This window comes from Acinonyx jubatus, chromosome B4 (genome assembly GCF_027475565.1).
Source record: "Acinonyx jubatus isolate Ajub_Pintada_27869175 chromosome B4, VMU_Ajub_asm_v1.0, whole genome shotgun sequence".
Lineage (NCBI taxonomy): Eukaryota > Metazoa > Chordata > Mammalia > Carnivora > Felidae > Acinonyx > Acinonyx jubatus.
The window spans coordinates 39,870,136-39,888,768 of record NC_069387.1 but is presented as its reverse complement, the minus strand read 5'-3'; the positions used below and the strand labels follow the sequence as shown (position 1 = coordinate 39,888,768).

Genomic DNA, 18,633 nt, shown 5'->3' with positions numbered 1-18,633 from the left:
TTTTCCCAGCTATGTGCCAGCAGGATCTCATTATCCTCCCCGTTGATTGGTAGAAAGTGCTCATTAAACAACATGGAAAGGATGCCCAGAATCTTTGCGGTTAAGACATGTGCACAAACACCTGGCCATGGAAGGCCCAACCGTGCTGCAGAAAGCAGGGCTGCCAGCTTGGAGGAGGTGATGCAAGAAGAGAACACTTTAGGACAACAGAAGCTATCCTTGATTGAGGTCTGGCACTTGCCAAGCACTAGGCTGAGGGCTTTCTAAGAATCCTATGCAGTTTTCAGGGCAACCCTGTTGGGCGGATGTCATTATTCTTTTTATAGAAGTTCAGACCTCTAATTATGCTCCACATTTGAAATCAGGTGTGTCTGATGCAAAAATCTGCCCCTACAGCCACCTCTGGAGTAACACAATCAAATAGTCACTCCCCTCAACACACAGCTGAGCCCAGAATAGCGTGACTGGGTGCTCTGTAGGTTCGGCATGGCCTGCCAGGGCCTCTAGGACTGTTCGTAAGCATAAGCAAACTCAAGTAGGCTTCAGGATGATGAGGCACCTGGAGAATGAGCTGGTTTTCCATGTCACTGTCTGCCTAAGGATGATGCCATGTTTCTTAGGGCTCATGGGGGCTAGGACATGACTAAACAATGAGTAGCTCTCATCTCCCAAGGCTCTTTCAGCCTAGAGAGAAGTCAAGGCCAGATCACAATTGTGATCACTACCTGCATCTCTAAGCTTTCCCATTCTCAAGGCCCCTCCCAGGGCCATTCATCCCCAAGAGTTCACACATGCCTGTGACTGTCTCTTTAGTAGGTTTATGCTTGTGCTTGGACCACACTGATGATGTTGGGCACTGTCTCTTATCCTCAGGATTGTGTTCTAAGATTGCAAATGAATGAGGGGCGCACTGTGCTGTGTGGGAAAACAGATCATGGAAATACAGCATTCTTTCCCTAAGATCCCCTTCCGCCATGACCTGAGGGGAAATGATACCTTGCCACTCATAGATTCAATCTTGAAAAGACTTAGCAGTTTGCAAAAGGTTTTCACAGAGACCTTGTTAAATTAAGCTCTTTGAGGAGTGTAAAGTCTTCATTCATCCTGGCATCATATGGTGGGTGTTCAATTAATGTGGACTGAACAGTCACAGATATTTCCTAGGTATATATCATGTTAGACTGCGGGTGGAGGGTGGGGAGGTGACAGAGGATGTGCGATGTAAACAGTAATCAAAGATCTTGATTTCACAGTGCGGCAGAGTAAAAATTGTCTTTGAAGACAGGCAGATATGAGTTCAAAACCTTAACTCTTACGTAATCCATAAGAGCCACTGTGGCTGTGTGGTCTTGAGCAAGGCTCTAATCTCTCTGGATCTGAGCTGCCTTTATTTATAACAGTGAGATGTACTGTCTCCCCCCCCCAACCCCACCCCAACACAAGTAGGTAAGGATGACGTGAGATAGCAGATGTATGCAACAGGTGTGGAGCAGATCAGAGCAGACACTCCTGAAAGCGCATGATCCCTTTGGCCACCCAGGAGGTCACTGCAGCTCCCTGCATGTGGGTGTTCTCTGGTTGTAAGCATGCTCAGCCCATGCATAGGACAAGGTGGAAGTGCTAGGGAGTCAAGTCCAGCAGTAACCTTCAACCAGGTTGGGGCTCCACTTGCTCTCACTCCTCAGTGTAATAATTATGAGGGGGGTTTCACAGTCTCTAAGAAGACCCCCCAGTGGGACTGAGCCCTGGTAGCCTGCTGCATTAAATTGTTCGTGAACACATCCATGCTGTCTTCCCCACTCCTGTCTCACTACCCCAAGCTTCCTGGGAGCACTTCCCAAATAAGCCACTTACTCCCAAACTGCTTACTTCTTGACACAGAGGGCCACCCCAAGTAAGACAGAGGATTAATTAAAGCTACTGTTGTGGTTTTCAAAGGGCTTGGATGTGGGTAATTAATACAGAGAAATGTAAAATACTGTAGGAGAAAAAGAGATTTCTACCATCTGACGTCATCTGGGAAGGCTTCAGGAAGGAGATTATAGGCAACATCTGATCTGAATGGTGAAGGATATGAAGGATTTGTACATGAGAGGAGGGCCCAGGGAAAGGAATTCCAGGGGAGGGAACAGAGTTTTGTGTCCACTTTTCCAAAGATTCTGACAAAAGCTATGTGTGAGTCAGGTGGGCAGACAAGTCAGGTGGGTCTGTGTGTCAGCCTCATCTGGACACAGAACCTCCTGGCTGGCATGGTCCTGGTACTTTGGCCCTGTGCTCAGCACGCTTTCAGGCGATACTTACCAGTGCACATGATACAGGGCTGGTGCTTTCTTTCTGCCCCTGAAATGTGACCCTTTAACCTCCTATCTTTGCCAAGCCATTTGTCACAGTCTATGAAATCCCCATCAAACACTCTGCCCAGTTGTCCACCGAGCATCCCATGGGTCTCGGGTCTTCCAAAGGCATCAGTGAGGTTTTCTGCTCAGTATTTCTCAGGCCCCTTTGGGGATTATCAGCTGGCTCCTCTGCTTGGACCTCATAGAACTCAATGGGGCTGTGGCCCCCGAGTTTGAGAAATTATTAGGCTTGTGCTTATTTCACTTATCTGATGATCCTTCATCATTTGAGTGAGTGCATGAGAAGTGTCTCAGCCTATCCAGAGAGCACACAGATCCAGGCTGTCCTGCTAGAAATGGAGGAGGCGGAGAAGAGGAACAATGTCATGGTGCCCAAGACAAGTCTTTGCTGCCTATTGACTGTTGTTCATTGGTTAACAAGCCTTTTTCATCAGGGATTTTGTTCAGATAAAATCTTACGGAAGCAGCAATCACACAGGGAAAAGCTGACTACCCCTTGATGAAGAGAGGGTGGTTGGAGAAAGTTCTGCCAGCCAAGATCCCCCTCAGAGGGGTATGGTAAGAAACCATTGCTAGAGTGGGTAAGAAGAGGGAAGTGGAAGGAGAAAGGTGATGATTATATGTACCCTTGGCCTTCTGTAGCCTCATAGTATCTGGTAAACCATTTGGGACTCCCAGATGACTTCAGTTCTGCTGTGCTAGAGAGACAGGTCTCTTGGTTTCTACCCTGAAGCAGTAAGAGCCAAGAGACCAATGGCTTATGTAATAGGGATTAAAACTCTGAAGAGGTGAAAAATATGCCTCTCAGTCTTAGCATCTTTGCTCTTATCTTTCAGAGGTTCCAAAAACAGAACAGACTTTTGAAGAGCGCCTGATACTCAAAGCTTTCTTGCTAAAGTTTGTCAATGCCTACTCGCCTATCTTCTATGTGGCCTTTTTCAAGGGGCGGTGAGTATAATGGTGTCACACGTGGTGACTTGTCACTAAGACAGGGGTCCCTGCTAGAGTCAGCTTGTCCCTGCTGCCCATTCACACCCTCAGTCCTATTCCCCACTTCTGTCCCCACCTTGTCATTCCTGAAACAATGGCATTCGCACCACATCATTTTGGATTAGAATCTTCAGATTCAGGTAACCTGGGAAACTGCAGGGATTTGACCCTGGGCCCCAGAGGGTGAGTCTTAGAATAATCTGGACATCCCAACTTTGAGGATGATGTAGGAGGAAATTTCAGGTCTGGTGAGTGATTTGGAAGTCTTTCAATGCATTTCTGACACTAGCTACCCTGAGTTAGCACATACTTCACCAAGTAAGGGCATGATCTTCCACGAGACTGCTCACTCCGAACACTAGCTGCAGGCCCTGGGGTTCCTATGCCACTCGTGATTGGTACCCACTGGCTACGACCACTAACTCCTCAGGTTTGATAATTCTCTAGAATGACTCACAGAACTCAGGAATGTGCTGCACTTAAAATTACAGTTTTACGATAGAAAGGGGGTACAAATCCAAACCAGCAAATGGGAGAGGCACATAGGGTGAGATTTAGGAAAGTCTTAAACAGAAGCTTCCGTGTCCTCAAGATGGATCAGTTTCCTGGCACGTTGATGTGTACCACCAACCATGAAGCTCATCCAAGCCTCAGTGGCCAGAATTTGTAAGGTTGTGGTACGTAGGTAGGTATGATTGGTTAGATCATTCACCATGTGACTGAGCTCAACCTCCAGTCCTCCTTCTTTCCCTGAGGTCAGGCTGCTATTACATGGATCAAAGGTTCAACCCTCTAATCACATAGTTGGTTTTTCTGGCACAGCCTCCCCCATCCTGAGTGATCTCATTAGCATAAATTTAGGTATAGTCCCAAGAGGCCACCATGAATAACAAAGAGACTCCAACCAAGAAATTCTAAGGATGTAGAGGCTTTCCCAAGAACCAACAACAAAGGCCAGTCAGATTCTTTATTATATAGACTGTCTGGATGTAAAATGACTTCTGATGAATACTTTTCATGGTTAGATCACTTGGCTACCTATAAGGAGATTTCCCAGTAATGATTAACTGTCAGGAAGCTTTCCTATCACTAAAATCTCATCAAGCAGGCATTGATAGCAAGAACGGTTCTTGTACATATTTGATAGTTTCTTATAAATGTTTTTTGACCAAAACCACAGCGTCCTTCCTGGGATCTCTGCTCTTGACTCTTATGAAATTATAGTAGTAGAGAGACTGTCTGTATTAATGGGTATATACTCCACTGGTGCTTTGTCTCTAGATTTAATATCCATAGCAAATTTTATACATGGAAATTCCAGCCCAAAAAATAGGGTCCCGACCCTTAGGTAAATTTGTGGCATATTGAAAAAGATGGTCTTGTCAACAGCACACTGCAGTAAATGCCATAAGAGAAGTGTTAAGAAAGTGATGGGGAAATATGTAATTGTGAACAGAGACAGTAAGAAGACTTCACAGAGAAGGAAAGATTTGAGCTGAGCCTTAAATAGATGGGTAGGATTTCAACAGGTGGATGAGGGGTTGACATTACAAGTGAAAAGGAATCTTCTCATTACCTGTCTGGTTCCATGATTGGCTTTTACCTCTCTGCTTCACCCCCACCTGCCCCATCCTCTTGTTCCCCAGTAAAATAGACCCTACTTGGAAGAAGCATGAGGCAGGCTGCTTCCATTCCTTCAGATGCTTTCAGTTAGGAGTCTGGATTTTTCTTTTCAGACCCCAGGAATCTGTACTTGCAACTTTGGCCTGTCTCCCCCTTCATTTCCTGGGAAATCAAAAGCTTTCACCGAAGAGCTGCAATCAGAACTCAATTCTTGGCATTAGTTGGGGGAAGAAGGTGCACAGAAAGTACACTTAGATATCATGCAAACCGTGTGGTGTTTAGGCTCAGAGATTGTCACACATGCACACCCACACATGTGACCTTCCCAGCCCCACACCAGCTCCAGCCTCGGCCCCTATTCCCTGGAACCCTGGGTAGTACAGGTGAGGGCCCTAGGTGATTTAGCCCCTACTTTCAAAGAGGACGCCAGGTGGTGGCTGTTCCACTCTGAAGGCCATGCCTACAAGCAACCCTGCCTTTCTCCTTCCCTAACTCTCCCATGCTTGTGGATTTCAGGTTCGTGGGCAGACCTGGAAGCTACGTTTATGTATTTGATGGCTACCGCATGGAAGAGGCAAGTATAGCCACCAGTGATCCATGGCTGGCTGGTGGTATGTAGGCGCCCCCCTGGCCTCAGCCTCACCCTTACCCCGTTTCGCACGCTTTACTTTTTGCCCTTGCTTCTCTGAGCTCCCCTTGGTCTTAACCACATCTACTGTTATCTTCTCTTCTGGGCAGTGTGCTCCGGGAGGCTGCCTTATGGAGCTCTGCATTCAGCTCAGCATCATCATGTTGGGGAAGCAGCTGATCCAGAATAACATCTTTGAGATCGGAGTCCCGTATGTAATGAATTCTTATCTCCTCACTTGCCACCAGGGCCTAGCCCAGCAGGGCCAGACTTTCAGCAGGATGCTCCCTGCCTCCTCCCCTCAGAGAGCCTGGTTATTTACTCCTCTGCCCACTTGCCAATAGTTTTCCCCATGAGGCAGGGCCCTTCCCATGAGGCTTGTCTACCCATCTGATTGGGGAGGTTTGAGGCTCTGAAAGATTAAGCACTTGCTTAAGTAATGTAATGACTAAGTGGCAGAGCCAGGACTCAGGTATCTCGGACCTCAAAGTGTAAAATATTTTGAATGCTCGCTGTCCTCCCACTGAATAAGTAATGTAGACTTTCATTATGGTGGGTAGAAATGAATACGAAAGGGGGAAATACTACGTAATACTTTAGACACACGTGGTCTTGGAGGAGGGAATGGTGCAGAGCTGATGAAGCTCAGGCTGGATTTGCATGTGGATCTTCTCTCTCCTCCCACATGGTTTTATACAGATTTCACAAAAGGACTTCTTTCCCTTAAGTGTTGCATTGAGATCGACTTGAAAATAAACACAGACTTGTAGGCACTAGATCTAAAAGGAAAGAAAATGCAGTAAGTGAAAATCTACCTTCAGGTCAAAGAAAAATGTAACCCCTCCCCCCTCCCCTGACTGCCGCCGCCACCACCACCACCACCACCACCACCACCACCACCACACATTTCTATTGCTTTTTGGTGTTCTCATACCATTACTTAAGCTGAATGCTTAGGGTGCTTTTCTGTCCTCACACTGACACAATCTCAGATGGCTCTTGGGTGTGTGTTTTTCTGGTATAAGGACTGGCAAGAATGTTGGTGTCTGGACATCTTGTTTCACCTCCCTGCTGCAGCCAGCCTCTGGTCACCAGTCCGGAAATCATCAATTTTGAGAAACCCAGCCCTCTGAAACTGTGCCCCATCCCCAGCTTTCTGGTTGACAGTCATTCGGTGATAGTCAAGCAAAGCTGGTAAGACACATGGTCACTGTCCCCTAGGAGCTTACCATCTCAGAGAGAGACTACATTTGTTGTGGAGAAACATCCAGAAAATATACAGACCAAGAAAAGATGTACCAAAGCCACATCTGGCTCCTTTGAAGCCAAGGGACCAGCCCCTCCACTGCTGCTACAAAGGAAAGTGTCCATTCTCCTTCAGACATCTGGGAAAGACACCTGTCCTTCCAGTGTATCATTATTCTGCTCTGGATGGAATTGTATACAGCTTGCAGGCATGGGATTTATTTATGCCTGGACATCTGCTCTGCTACTTAGCCCATTTACTCTGGACCAGAGGCCTTTTATAGATAGAAGAGAGGCAGGAGCTCAGGCATATGTTTGGACAGTGTATTGGCATGTCCCCCACCCATCTACTTCATAACAGATGAAGTTAACACATGGCTGTTTGCCTCAAAGGCTAAATTTTCTTGTTTATGCTTGATATGTGTTTAATATGCCACACTTTAATTAATTGATGGAAATTGTACAGTGACTCATGAAGCTGGGGACAAATCACTTCTCTAAGTCTTGCTGTCCTCATCTCCTGATGAAAATAATGGCATTAGAATCATCTCCAAGGTGTTCTCATTTCAGCTGTGACATTCTGTGACCATGTCCTCTACTCAATAAAACTGGGCACTGCTGCTTCCAAATACAAGTTACTTCTGTTTCAAAAGATTGTTCCTCATTTCAGTTTCTAGGTTGCTAAAGGACACATACAATTTAACTGTGTAGTTAATTATAATATATATATGAACTACATAAGATATATAGTTAATTATAATAATAAGTATGTAATTAATCGCTGAGGATGTAGAGCAGAAATCCTTCTACCAAGCCCTGGAGTCTTCTGTCTCCAAAGTTCTTGTAATTTTACAGGTTGTATTTTGAGTTCAGTTACATGAAATCACTATGATGGTGATTTTTGGATTTTCCCCTCTTTGCTCAGAACCCACTCTCAATAAATTAGACCCCATCCAATCCAGAGTTTAAGCACCTGGAGATATCCTTATATGAATGACACAGTTGAGAAACATGAAATAAGCAAGAAAATAAAAAGGAGTCTTTCCAAGTCAAAAGAGATATGACAGTTGACCTGACAGGAAGAAGAGGTATAAATGATAAGAATAAGACCCATTGGTCTTGAATTCTTTGGAGGGGGTAGCACATTTCAGTAAGACAGAGATTGTCCAATAGATCTGGGTTTTAATTGAGCCATTGTAGTATACTCACTGTGTGACCTTGTTAAAGTTATTCTAGAAAGATTTTCATGCAACCTGGCTTATGTACAAATAAAGGTTGGATAAATACTCAGCTATCTCGAAAATAGAGCATATGAAATCCGAGAAAGGAAGAACCGTTCTTAGGGGCTCCAGGCAGCCAAGGTGTTACTGAATGTCATTAGCTTTATGTTTGTAAGTGACGCTTTGTGACTGTTGCAAGCCCAAGAGTGAGATTAAAAAGATCAAGTCAGGAGCACTGTTTTTCTCTTCTGTTCAGGGCCTGATGGCCTTTGAGTCATGTACCTTCAGAGCCTACATCAAATTCTTTCCCCAAGGGAGGTAAATATTAGTCTTAGATACCGGATTTGATTTTTAAAAACAGAAGCAAGGCTGAGGAGTTAGGTAGGTGATTATACTAGTTAAGAATATTTGGGGTAAAAAAACATGAGATTATACAATTAGAAGATGTTTATCATCTACTTCTGGAAGTAGTTTTCTAAGATTCTTCCAAAGAAAGTTTTAAAATATTAAGAGACTATCTAAGTGACCTTTATCAGTAAGCCAGATAGTCAGTTACCTCTCTCCCTGAGGTTGAAGGATGCAACATTCTTAGTAGATTCTGTGTGTGTGTGTGTGTGTGTGTGTGTGTGTGTGTCTCACAAACATACCATAACCACAATTTTAATGCCCTTGAGAATTGTATACTCTAGTAGGCTTCTTGTAGAACACCGTGTCCAATCTTTGGTGATTTGTGAACTAACCTTTAAGTTTTTTTCTCCATAACTACCTGACTGTTGCATATTAATTTCCTCTAAAGCAACTCATGTTTTATTTAAATTCATTACATTTCTGAAAATGGAACATGAACACTATCAGCTACTGTGAACAGCAAATCACAGTAGAAAGAAATACAGTCAGAAGTAAACATTATTAAATAACCAATGACATTAGCTTAAGATCCGCATTCTCTTTGTTCTAAAGGAAGCTGCACGGGCACTGGGGAGTTGTTAAAGACATGCCAGCAGCAGACTGGGGTTTTCTCCTTAACCACCATCAGAGGGGCTGAACAGGAGCAGGAAATGAGCTGAACGGGAGCATCTAATGAGATGAGGGCCAAGTGTAAGGACCTCCAAAGGTGTCAAATGAACTGCTGTTGGAATGTGACTGTTGCTTGGGAAACGTTGCTTTAGAGCAATATTATCACTTCTTAATCCCACAGGCTTCCACAAGGCTGGCACAGATACTAGGCATGTCCATGGTTACTGTACAGCTGCCCTTTGGGACCTGGATAAGCTCCACCAACTCTCTCAGACTCTCCTTTGCTGCCCCTAAATCTGGCAGGTGTCCCAGACAGGGCCGTGCAGAAGCCCAGCTCCCTCCAGGCACCTTCCACCAGAAGGCAGCAGTCCCACCTTGGCTAGGCCTGATTCAGAGACCCTGGGGATGGAAACACAAAGTGCTTCAAAGGGAGGCCATAAAACTGGGGGCAGTAGGCTCTTTAAAGGCAGCTCTGTGACTAATTGAAGACATGATAATAAATAAAACTGGGTTGCGTGATCTGGCCTTGAACTATCCCCACTTAGCAACCCCAGGCTCCTGGGGCCTGACACAGTTGTGACAGATGCTTTCCAGAGAGGAACTGGATGGTTTTAAACATTACAGGCCCCAGAACAATGCTCATCGGCAGCTCCATCTGAGATGACTTCAGACATGGTGGGCGGTATGGCAGAATCTGATCTTGTGCTATTTATTACCTGAGTCCCCTATCAGGGGTTTCTGTTCCCTCACTGCTGCCCCCCACATCCTGCCTTTCTCATATGTGTTTGTGCAATATAGACTTTTGGTATGAATCAGATGGTGCCCCTAAAAGGTGCCACCCCACATCCTAACTTCTCACTATAATTTTCACTCAAACTTAGTTCCAGTCTTCCTTGAAGGAAAGTTGGAAATGAGCCTTTTATCATTCAGAAAGATGGGTGTGGTTTTTTTTTTTAATAAAAGGTAAAATGCCTACCTTTTCCAAATGCCAGATTCTTTCCTGGGCAAAGTCTGAGACAGAGCAAGTAGATCAATACTTCCACTAGCAAAATGTCCCCCCATCCCTATTCTTACTAAAAACACCAGATCACATCCCCAAATAGTTGTAATGTACCCTGGACACGGCCAGTAAGATTCTATAAACTTTATGCTTTTTTTTTCAGTAAATGTGATAAATATTACATTTCAAGACATAAAACAGTCTCTCTTTAAAGCCATCACAGGCAAAGGAGGTCTGTGTTCTCAAAGACAGTGGAATCTGGCCATGAATCAGAAGTTTAAGGAACAAATTTGAACCTTGTCAGGTGTCAAGGAGAGGAATCATAGCTCAGAGGTTGCTGTGTTCATCTTGTTTGGCTCATTTAGGGCTTAGTCCTGCCTTCTTTAATGAGGCTTGAGGCATACGGAGCTGCCTAGGCCCCAGATTCCTGCAGTGGGAAGGCCTAAGGTGTGACAGACAATCACCATGGTCTTGGGATGAGCCCATGGGGCACAAGCAAAGGAAAGGCTCCAAGCCTTCCAGACAGTTTCTCGGACCTGTCATTAAAAAGGGACGGAAAAATAGCAGAGCAGATGAAAAGGACAAGGGGGTAACATCAAAGGAGTTATTTTAACGAGTGAGTGTATCGTACAGCCGGAATCGTAATCTGAAGTTTTCCAAACAGCCATCTGTATGGTATACAATTTGCAGGATTCCTGTTAAATCCTATTCTTGAGGGACCTTCTTTATTAATTTTTTTAATGGTCACTGAGATCTCCAGAAGGGCAGCTTCTGGGAAGGAAGGGTTCATAAGAATTACTTGTGGGTTGTTTTTCCCCTCATCATCTTCGACGTGCCCACAGTGTATTACACAGTGACTGCAGTGTCATTCCTGAAGCTCCCCTTCTGCCCTTCCCTTCTTTGCTACATGGTCTAGCAGTTGGCCTTCTGTTCCTGTGACTTCTGCTTTCCTGCCCTTGGAAAGCTCCTCTCCCTCTCCCCATCCCTGGACTGTTGGTATTCCTTCCCTGTGCTCCATCCACAGGTGGGGCTCATTGCTATGGTTTTGGTTGCTCTCTCCAGGATGATTCTCATTATTGTTAGCTTCCACCCAAATCTGTTTTCAGGGCTCTAGACCCATGTATAAAATGCTTACTAGACATCCCTACTTTCTTGTCCTGTGGGATCCTCTGCCTTGACACGCCTGCCTCCCCCTCATCAAAAGGGCCTCTTCTCTAGTGTTCCTTGTCGCAGCAAACTGTACCACCATCCACACGCAAGCCTGAAGACCCCAAAATGGTCCTTGGTTCCTCTCTTTCCCACGTACAGGTCACCACAGCTTCTTAAGTCTGCTTCCTGAGCCTGTCTCAGTCTGCCTCCTCCTTCTCATGTCCACTGCAATTACCCTGGACTCTGCTGCCATAATCTGTCAGCTGGGCCACTGCCTAATATGGCTAACTTTCCATGCCATAGACTTGTGCTGCCTTCTTGCTCTTCTCTTTCCTCACTTTTCCTCTCCTACTCCATGCTCTGAGCATGTGGAACTCCATTCAGTCCCTTCTCTGAGCTGTTCTCATATTTGCCTTTGGCCGCTGCACAGATGATCTCCTCTGCCAAGAACACATCTTCACCCATCATGCCACTCTCCCTTTCCTATGCTTCTGCCATCTTTTATCATTTAGTTGGTTTATGCATCTCTTCCTTGGGGAAAACATCCCCTGCTTCAGGTCAGGTTAGTTTTCTTTGTTTTATTTTGTCATAATTACCTAAACTTCTCCCTTCATGATACTTACTAGACATTATTGGCAGTACTTAAGTGTCCATTTTCCCAGCTATATGGCCTCATTTAACACATCAGATGTCTTGTTTTTTCTTGGAGACCATCCTCTGGGAATCTTCATTCTCCTGTTCAAACCAAAACTGTTCACTGAACCTTCTATGTAGCTGTGAATCCCAGTTAGATCTAGCACTTCCTTTTTCTGTAATTTCTTGTTTGCTGGATTCCATTGTTACCTTTCTTGTTTTATATCATTGGTTGGTGAAATTCATTCTCCAGGAACAAGAGTGGGTCCACAAGAGTGGATGCATGGATATCTTTTTAAAAACCTTGTTTTTAAAGGCATGTTTTACATTTTTTCTTCTGCCTTTGCACTTGATGTATACTTTGGCTAGGTATAAAATCCCTTGCTAAAAATCATTTGCCTTCTCAATATTAATAAATTTCCCTGGGGCTTTCTAATGTCAAGGACTGATGTTGAGAATTCTAATATCTTTTTGTTCCAAATAATTTTTAGAGAATCTGTTTGTCTCTCTAGTCATGGAAGCTTTTAGAATCATGTTCATTGTTCCTAGAGTTGTGAAATCTCATGGTGATGGGCTTTGGTGGAAGTCCTTTTTTTCATCATTATGCTGAGTAGGTCCTTCCAATCAGAAAATGCATATCTTTCAGCTCTGGACATTTTCTTATATTTCTTTATGCTTTCCTCGCCATTTTCTCTGCCTTCTCTTTCTGATTAAATGTTGGAGTTGCTTATTTGATTTCCTATTGTCTATTTATTTTCTTTTCTATTTTTTCTTTCCTATTGTCTATTTATTTCTTTTCTATTTTTTTCTGTGGGTTTATTGATTTCTTTACTTCTGATCATTTTATTGGACTCATTTCAGATCTGTAATTTCCCCAGTTCATTTTTTCCTCTGAATAAACTTCTTAATCCTGCTGATTAATTAATAAACTTCTTAATCCCCCTGTGGGAGAAGTGGTAGTCAGTCACCTGGGCAATATGGTTGGGCAGAGACACTAGGGTCTACTCCTCCTCCTTAAGCAGTGCCTTGACCAATCACTATTGCCTGCCTTTAGCAGTACCTAGTGCCTAAAACTTCTGAACCTTTTTGAGATTCCAGCATGAGAGGGCTTGCTTTTTTTTCTGCTGCTTTTCACTGCAGGCACTTGGTGTTCAGCCATCACAGCTTTGCTAACCCCTTTATCCACTGTCTGTCTTCTAAGATATTTATTAACATGAATACACTGCTGTATTCATGACTGTTTTCTTTAACCTTGTGGTTTTGTTTATTCTAAAATTCATTCACTATCATTTTAGTCGTGTTTCAGAAAAGAGATATATACATGTGCTCAATTTTCCATATTTAATTAAAACCACTGATTATTCTTTACTAAAAATTTGGCCACGTTTTCTGATTACTGCTATCTGGAGGAAAAGTCTCAATTTTAGTTCTGATTCCAGACCGTCCCTTCCTCCATCCTTCCCTCCTTCTCTCTTTTTTCTTTTTCTTTTTTTCTCTCTTTCATTTTTTTTTCTTCACTTCTCCTTTTGCCCTGACCTACAGACAGGGTCTCAGCCAGTCCAAACTATTTGGCTTCAGAATCTTTAGGCTTCACCTAGATTTTTCTCAATTTCTTATTATCACAGAATTCTTGCTTGCTCTTTTATTATGAAATACTGTATTTTACTGTGGCTTCTGTGGATCTCAACTCATTCTTTAAATCCTTCTGTGATGGTGATGGTGATAATGATGACAGTGATGAAAGGGACAAGGATAAATATATTTATTGAGCTCTTAGCATGTACCAAGCCCTAAGCTAAGCATGTTACAGAGATTATCTCCTTAACTGACCCTATGGGGTAGCTGATCTTTATTTTCTCGTAGATAAGAAAATTAAATCTTACGGAGTTTTAATAGCTTGACAAGAAAATATAGCTGGTGAGTTGTGAAACTGGGTTTTAAACAATTATTTTCTGACATCAAAGATCAGACTTCTACCCACTACACTACACTACTATACTACATCTTCTTGATGACAAATGGTAGTAGACAAGACACTGATCAAAACATTGTTTTGAACCATTAGATTTCCACTAACTGTGAGAAGCACTTTCTAACAATGGAATGCTATACCTAATGATATTGAGAATGTTCTTCTGGAAACACAGGGGTTAAATCATCTTGTGTAGGGAATGTGGGGGGAATTCCTGCATTGAATGGAGCATGGACTTCAAAATCCCTTTAACTTTTCAAGTCTATGATTCTGACTGTTCTGCTATTCTCCTCCCAACTATCCCCTAGAAACTTTCTCTTAGATTGATTAGCAGAATTGGCACCTTGTTCCTTTACCTAATTTCATTCCCTATGATTGTGCATTAATGGGAAGTATGAAAAGACCATATCCTCAGGCATATTTTAGCATTTAATATTAAAAATAAAAATATTAATTACCTATTGAATGCTTACTATGTCCAGATATTATGCTAAGGATCATATAGACATTGTTTCACTCAATTCTCATCCAAGCACTGAGAGGCTGGGCCATTATTATCTTGGTTGACTTAGTCTCCTTGGGCTTCCATAACAAAATATCATAGACTGGGTGGCATAAACAACAGGAATTTATTTCTCACAGTTCTGGATGCTGGAAAGTCGAAGATCAAGAATTGGTAGAGTTTGGTTTCTAATGAGGGCCCTCTTCTTGGCTTGCAATAACCATCTTCTTACTGTGTCCTTCCTCACATGGTGGAGAGAGAAAGATCACTGTCTCTTCCTTTTCTTATAAAGCTACCAGTCCTATTGGATTAATACCCCAGCTTTATGCCCTCACTTAATCTTAATTACCTACTAAAAGCCCTGTAGTCAAATGCAGGCACATCTGGGATTAGTGCTTCAACAGGTGAATCTTAGGGGACTCACTTCAACCCATAAGAGTAGTTGACAACATTTAGTTTGGATTTAATGAAAAATATGGTACTGTTTATGTTATTAAGACCTGAAAATGTTTGAGCTTGGAGGAAAGCATCTTTCTAGTACTTTCTGGGCATCCTCTCTTCCCCATGAAGAGGGTGGATAGATCACCTGTTAGACAATAGGATGATCTCAGCATTTGGCAAGAAGGGCCAACTCTTTTGCTGCTCATCAAACAGTAGGAAGAATTCAGTTTCTTTGGTTTTGAAGAAACCTGACCCTTTTTGGGGGGAACCTTTCCTTATCCTGTTGAAAAACCCCAGGTTGTCTTTAAGAGAAAAGTAGTCTTTTTAGTGTCCTTCTGTGTATCCTTGGAGCAGAGATAACTGCAGTGTCAAAAAGCCTTAGTTTTTCTCCTCCTTCTGTCTGTATAACTAACTCTGTCTTCCAAAGGCTTTTAGTGACTGGTCCATTTCTTTTCCAGGAAACTAAAGAAACTATTTCGGAAGCTGAAAGATGAGACAGAACCTGGAGAAACTGACTCTGCCCACTCAAAGCATCCAGAGCAGTGGGACCTAGACTACAGCTTGGAGCCATACACTGGACTGACTCCAGAGTACATGGAGATGAGTAAGATCCTATTATCTTTCCTTTTACTGGGGGCAGGTTCACACAAGGGGTCTGCAAAAAGGGCTAGGGAAGAGGGTAGGGAAATGACTGGGGCAGTCTCTGCTTCTTCCTGGGCTTCATGGCTACACAGTGTCACCTTCAGTGCCACATGGAAGTTGAGGGAGGGTAGGGCAAAAGGAGTCCTGGAATGAGAACCGAGAGCAACTCTGTCACCACCTTAACACTAGGGTAATATCCTTTTCTTCTTGGGCTTCCTCTCCTCATCTATGATATGAGAAGTTTGGTCTCAGGTATTTTGCCATGGTTTCTGGCATTGATAAAGCTGAAAAGGAAATAGTGAAGTCTGAAATTTAAGAATAGATTGTCATTAGGAAGAGTAAGGACACATAGCATCTTTAACGTGGAGAATATAGAAGAGTCCCCTACTCTACTCAAGTGGGGCTGGGTAACATGTCAGATTTTCTCTTAAAAAGTTGGGATGTTTTGTGTAGGGGATGAGAGGTATATTTCCAGTGAGAGAGCCTCTCCTTGTTCTTGGATAAGGCTTAAAAGTAGGAGTGCGGGTAGTACAGGCTGGTAGAACACAGTCATTTCAGATGTGGTTTGGAAGCCATGAAATCTCCATGATAAATGTCCCAACTTAGATAAGCTGCCTTCAGACTCTTGGTTTCTTGTGAATAATCCTGACCTTTCATTGGGGTAGATATTTGAGAAGCCTCTTCATAAGATTTGAAACTAATGAATTAAAAACATAGGACCAAGAGGTCAGCCATATCATCTAAACATTTATTCAATCCAGAATGTATATGGAGAAACATCAGTGGGACCCATCAGGAGAATCACTTGGAACTTTGTCATTGGACCTGTCATTGTGTTTGCATAATGGCTCCTGCCTCCTTTGGTTAATCACTCGCAATAGGGGGGTCACAGATACCTTTTTGTGCACTGGGTCCCTTGCTTGTTATTTCTAGTGGATATTTCTCCTCTTCTGTTTATAAGAATGTGTGTATGTATGTTAAGGGTAGAGGGATGGACAGGGTCTAGATTAGATGGCCATAAAATGTCTGTTCTAGTTCTGAGCTATCTAAAATTCCAGGAAAAATTTGTACTTTATAATCTAAACAAACTTATCAGAAGAGAAACAGTTATATCTGCTTTGGGAGCTATAGGGTAGGAAAATATCAAGACACAGTTTATGGAAATATGTAGCTCCCTTATGCTTTTTCCTTTATCTAAGTACTATCTCTGATCCCTCTCCAGCACTGAGCCAGGTTTTTACACAGAGGTGATCACTCATACTCCAGATGCCACTCAATGTCTGCCATCCTATCAGACAGAAATTGCTGCCAGAAGCTGAGGCTTCCATTTGGGAAGGGGCTTACATTAAATATGGCTCCCAACCCCCACCCTCCAACATTACTCCCCTACCCCACCACCCAGCTATCCATGTAGGTCTTCCTGGCCTGTCTACCTGTCTGTCTAGATAGCTGGCTCTTTCAAAGGTTCCTCTTTTGAATCCTTAAGAGCAGAGACACTTGAGCTCTACTCTCTGGGTTCAAATCCTGGCTCTGTGACCCAAGTATTTGGACAGTTTTGGGAAAGTGGCTAACTTTTTATGTTGTGTCAGTTTGCTTTAGCTGTAAAAAAAAAAAAAAAAAAAAGATATTAATAATAATATCTACCTCATAGGATTGTTGTATTTAATGAATTAGTATCTGAAAAGTGCTTAGAAGAACATCTAACACATATAAAAGCCGGGTTTGTCAAGTATTGCTGATTCTCTTAATGGTCTTGAACCCTAGGAAAGCCACGTGCAGGGATATAGGCTGAACTTTGTCAGCCACCTTATCACTGAATGGACATCCACTATGTGTTCAGACGTGGGCACTTTACAAAGTAATGAGAAGAGGGGAAAAAACAGCGAGAACTAGAAGATTTAGTGGCTTCTGGAAGAAGTTTATACCACGATTGTAGAGAGTGAAATTCATTCTGTAGATTAAACAAAATGCACACCCACACACACACGCGTGCACACCCACACAAAACTCCTTACAGGTTATAAGGGAACAAAACAACCATATAACAGAAGGCTTGAAAATATAAAAAAGAAGGGAACATGTCTCCCAGACTTACCTCATTTCAGCCCAATGTTTACTAGCATTTTGGTGCCATTTCTTCTTAGACCCTTTTTGTTATGTATATGATTTTTAAAATAAAGTTGTGATCACATACACACATTTGTTGCTGTTTTCCAGTTAGCATTAGATGAATAAATATTTCCAAGTTGTCATATAATATCCAAAACTAAGAGCTGCATAATAAATGACCCCCTCTAATAAATGTACTGTAGTTCATTTGCTGATTTTCCAGTGAAACACATTGGAGACTCACTTTCTGATTCTTCCCCTATTTTGGTAATCTAATATATATTATCTCCATGCATATAATCCTTTCCATATTTGCTAATGATTTCCTCAAGGTAGAGTCCCACAGATGTGATTACTAGATCTAAGTTACGGCCATTGTATAGTTCTTGATTTATTTATTTATTTTATGTATTGCTTTCTAAAAGGATTAGACCAATTCACCGAGCCACAGGCAGTGTACAAAATACTCTTCCAGTGAATACAAATTATTTAGTAGCCTGAAGTAATGTGATATGAAGGAATTATCAGTGCACAGTAAGTTTGAGATGCTCAGCCCCCTGTGGCCACCTCATTCCACTTTGTTGATTTGAATATTCCAGACTTCTCCTCCTTCAAAAGTTAGCTTTTCATGGTGCTTTCCCTGTGAAGTCTCCCTAGATCAAGCCCCATTCCTCCTGAGAGGAATCATTAATTATTTGCCTTTCTGTCCCATTACATATAGGTACACACACTGATGGTGTATCTTCCAGAATTATGATAATACTGGTCACATATCTGTTCTGCAGACCCAGACTATTAGATTCTAAAGAACAGTGTGTAGGAATCATGGCTTATTCATCTTCATGGCCTCCATGACCCAGCACATTTCCTGGCATATAACAGACACTCAGTGTGTCTGATAAACAAATATGAGTAAATGAATGAATGATTTCTTAATTAGTGAGGGAAGTTTTCTTAACAGAGGTAAGCTTTTAACAACTTCAAGTGGCAAATGAAGGATCATTTTCAAAGCGGGGCTTGGTTGATTGTGGGTGGGTCAAGGATGTTTTGAAGAGATTTCCAGCCGTAGGTAGGAGGTCGGCCTTGATTCCTGAGGTCCCTTCTG

The 18,633-nt window shown here is 42.7% G+C and overlaps 1 protein-coding gene across 1 annotated transcript in view; it reads left to right on the top strand.

Moving 5' to 3' along the window:
* ANO2 (anoctamin 2) overlaps positions 1-18,633 on the top strand; it is a 338,133-nt gene that overhangs the window by 291,023 nt on the left and 28,477 nt on the right. Inside the window, exons 17-20 of the mRNA XM_027074096.2 lie at positions 3,194-3,305; positions 5,487-5,544; positions 5,709-5,809; positions 15,236-15,381. Coding sequence (XP_026929897.1) covers positions 3,194-3,305; positions 5,487-5,544; positions 5,709-5,809; positions 15,236-15,381 — 417 coding nt within the window. The remainder of the gene's footprint in view (positions 1-3,193; positions 3,306-5,486; positions 5,545-5,708; positions 5,810-15,235; positions 15,382-18,633) is intronic.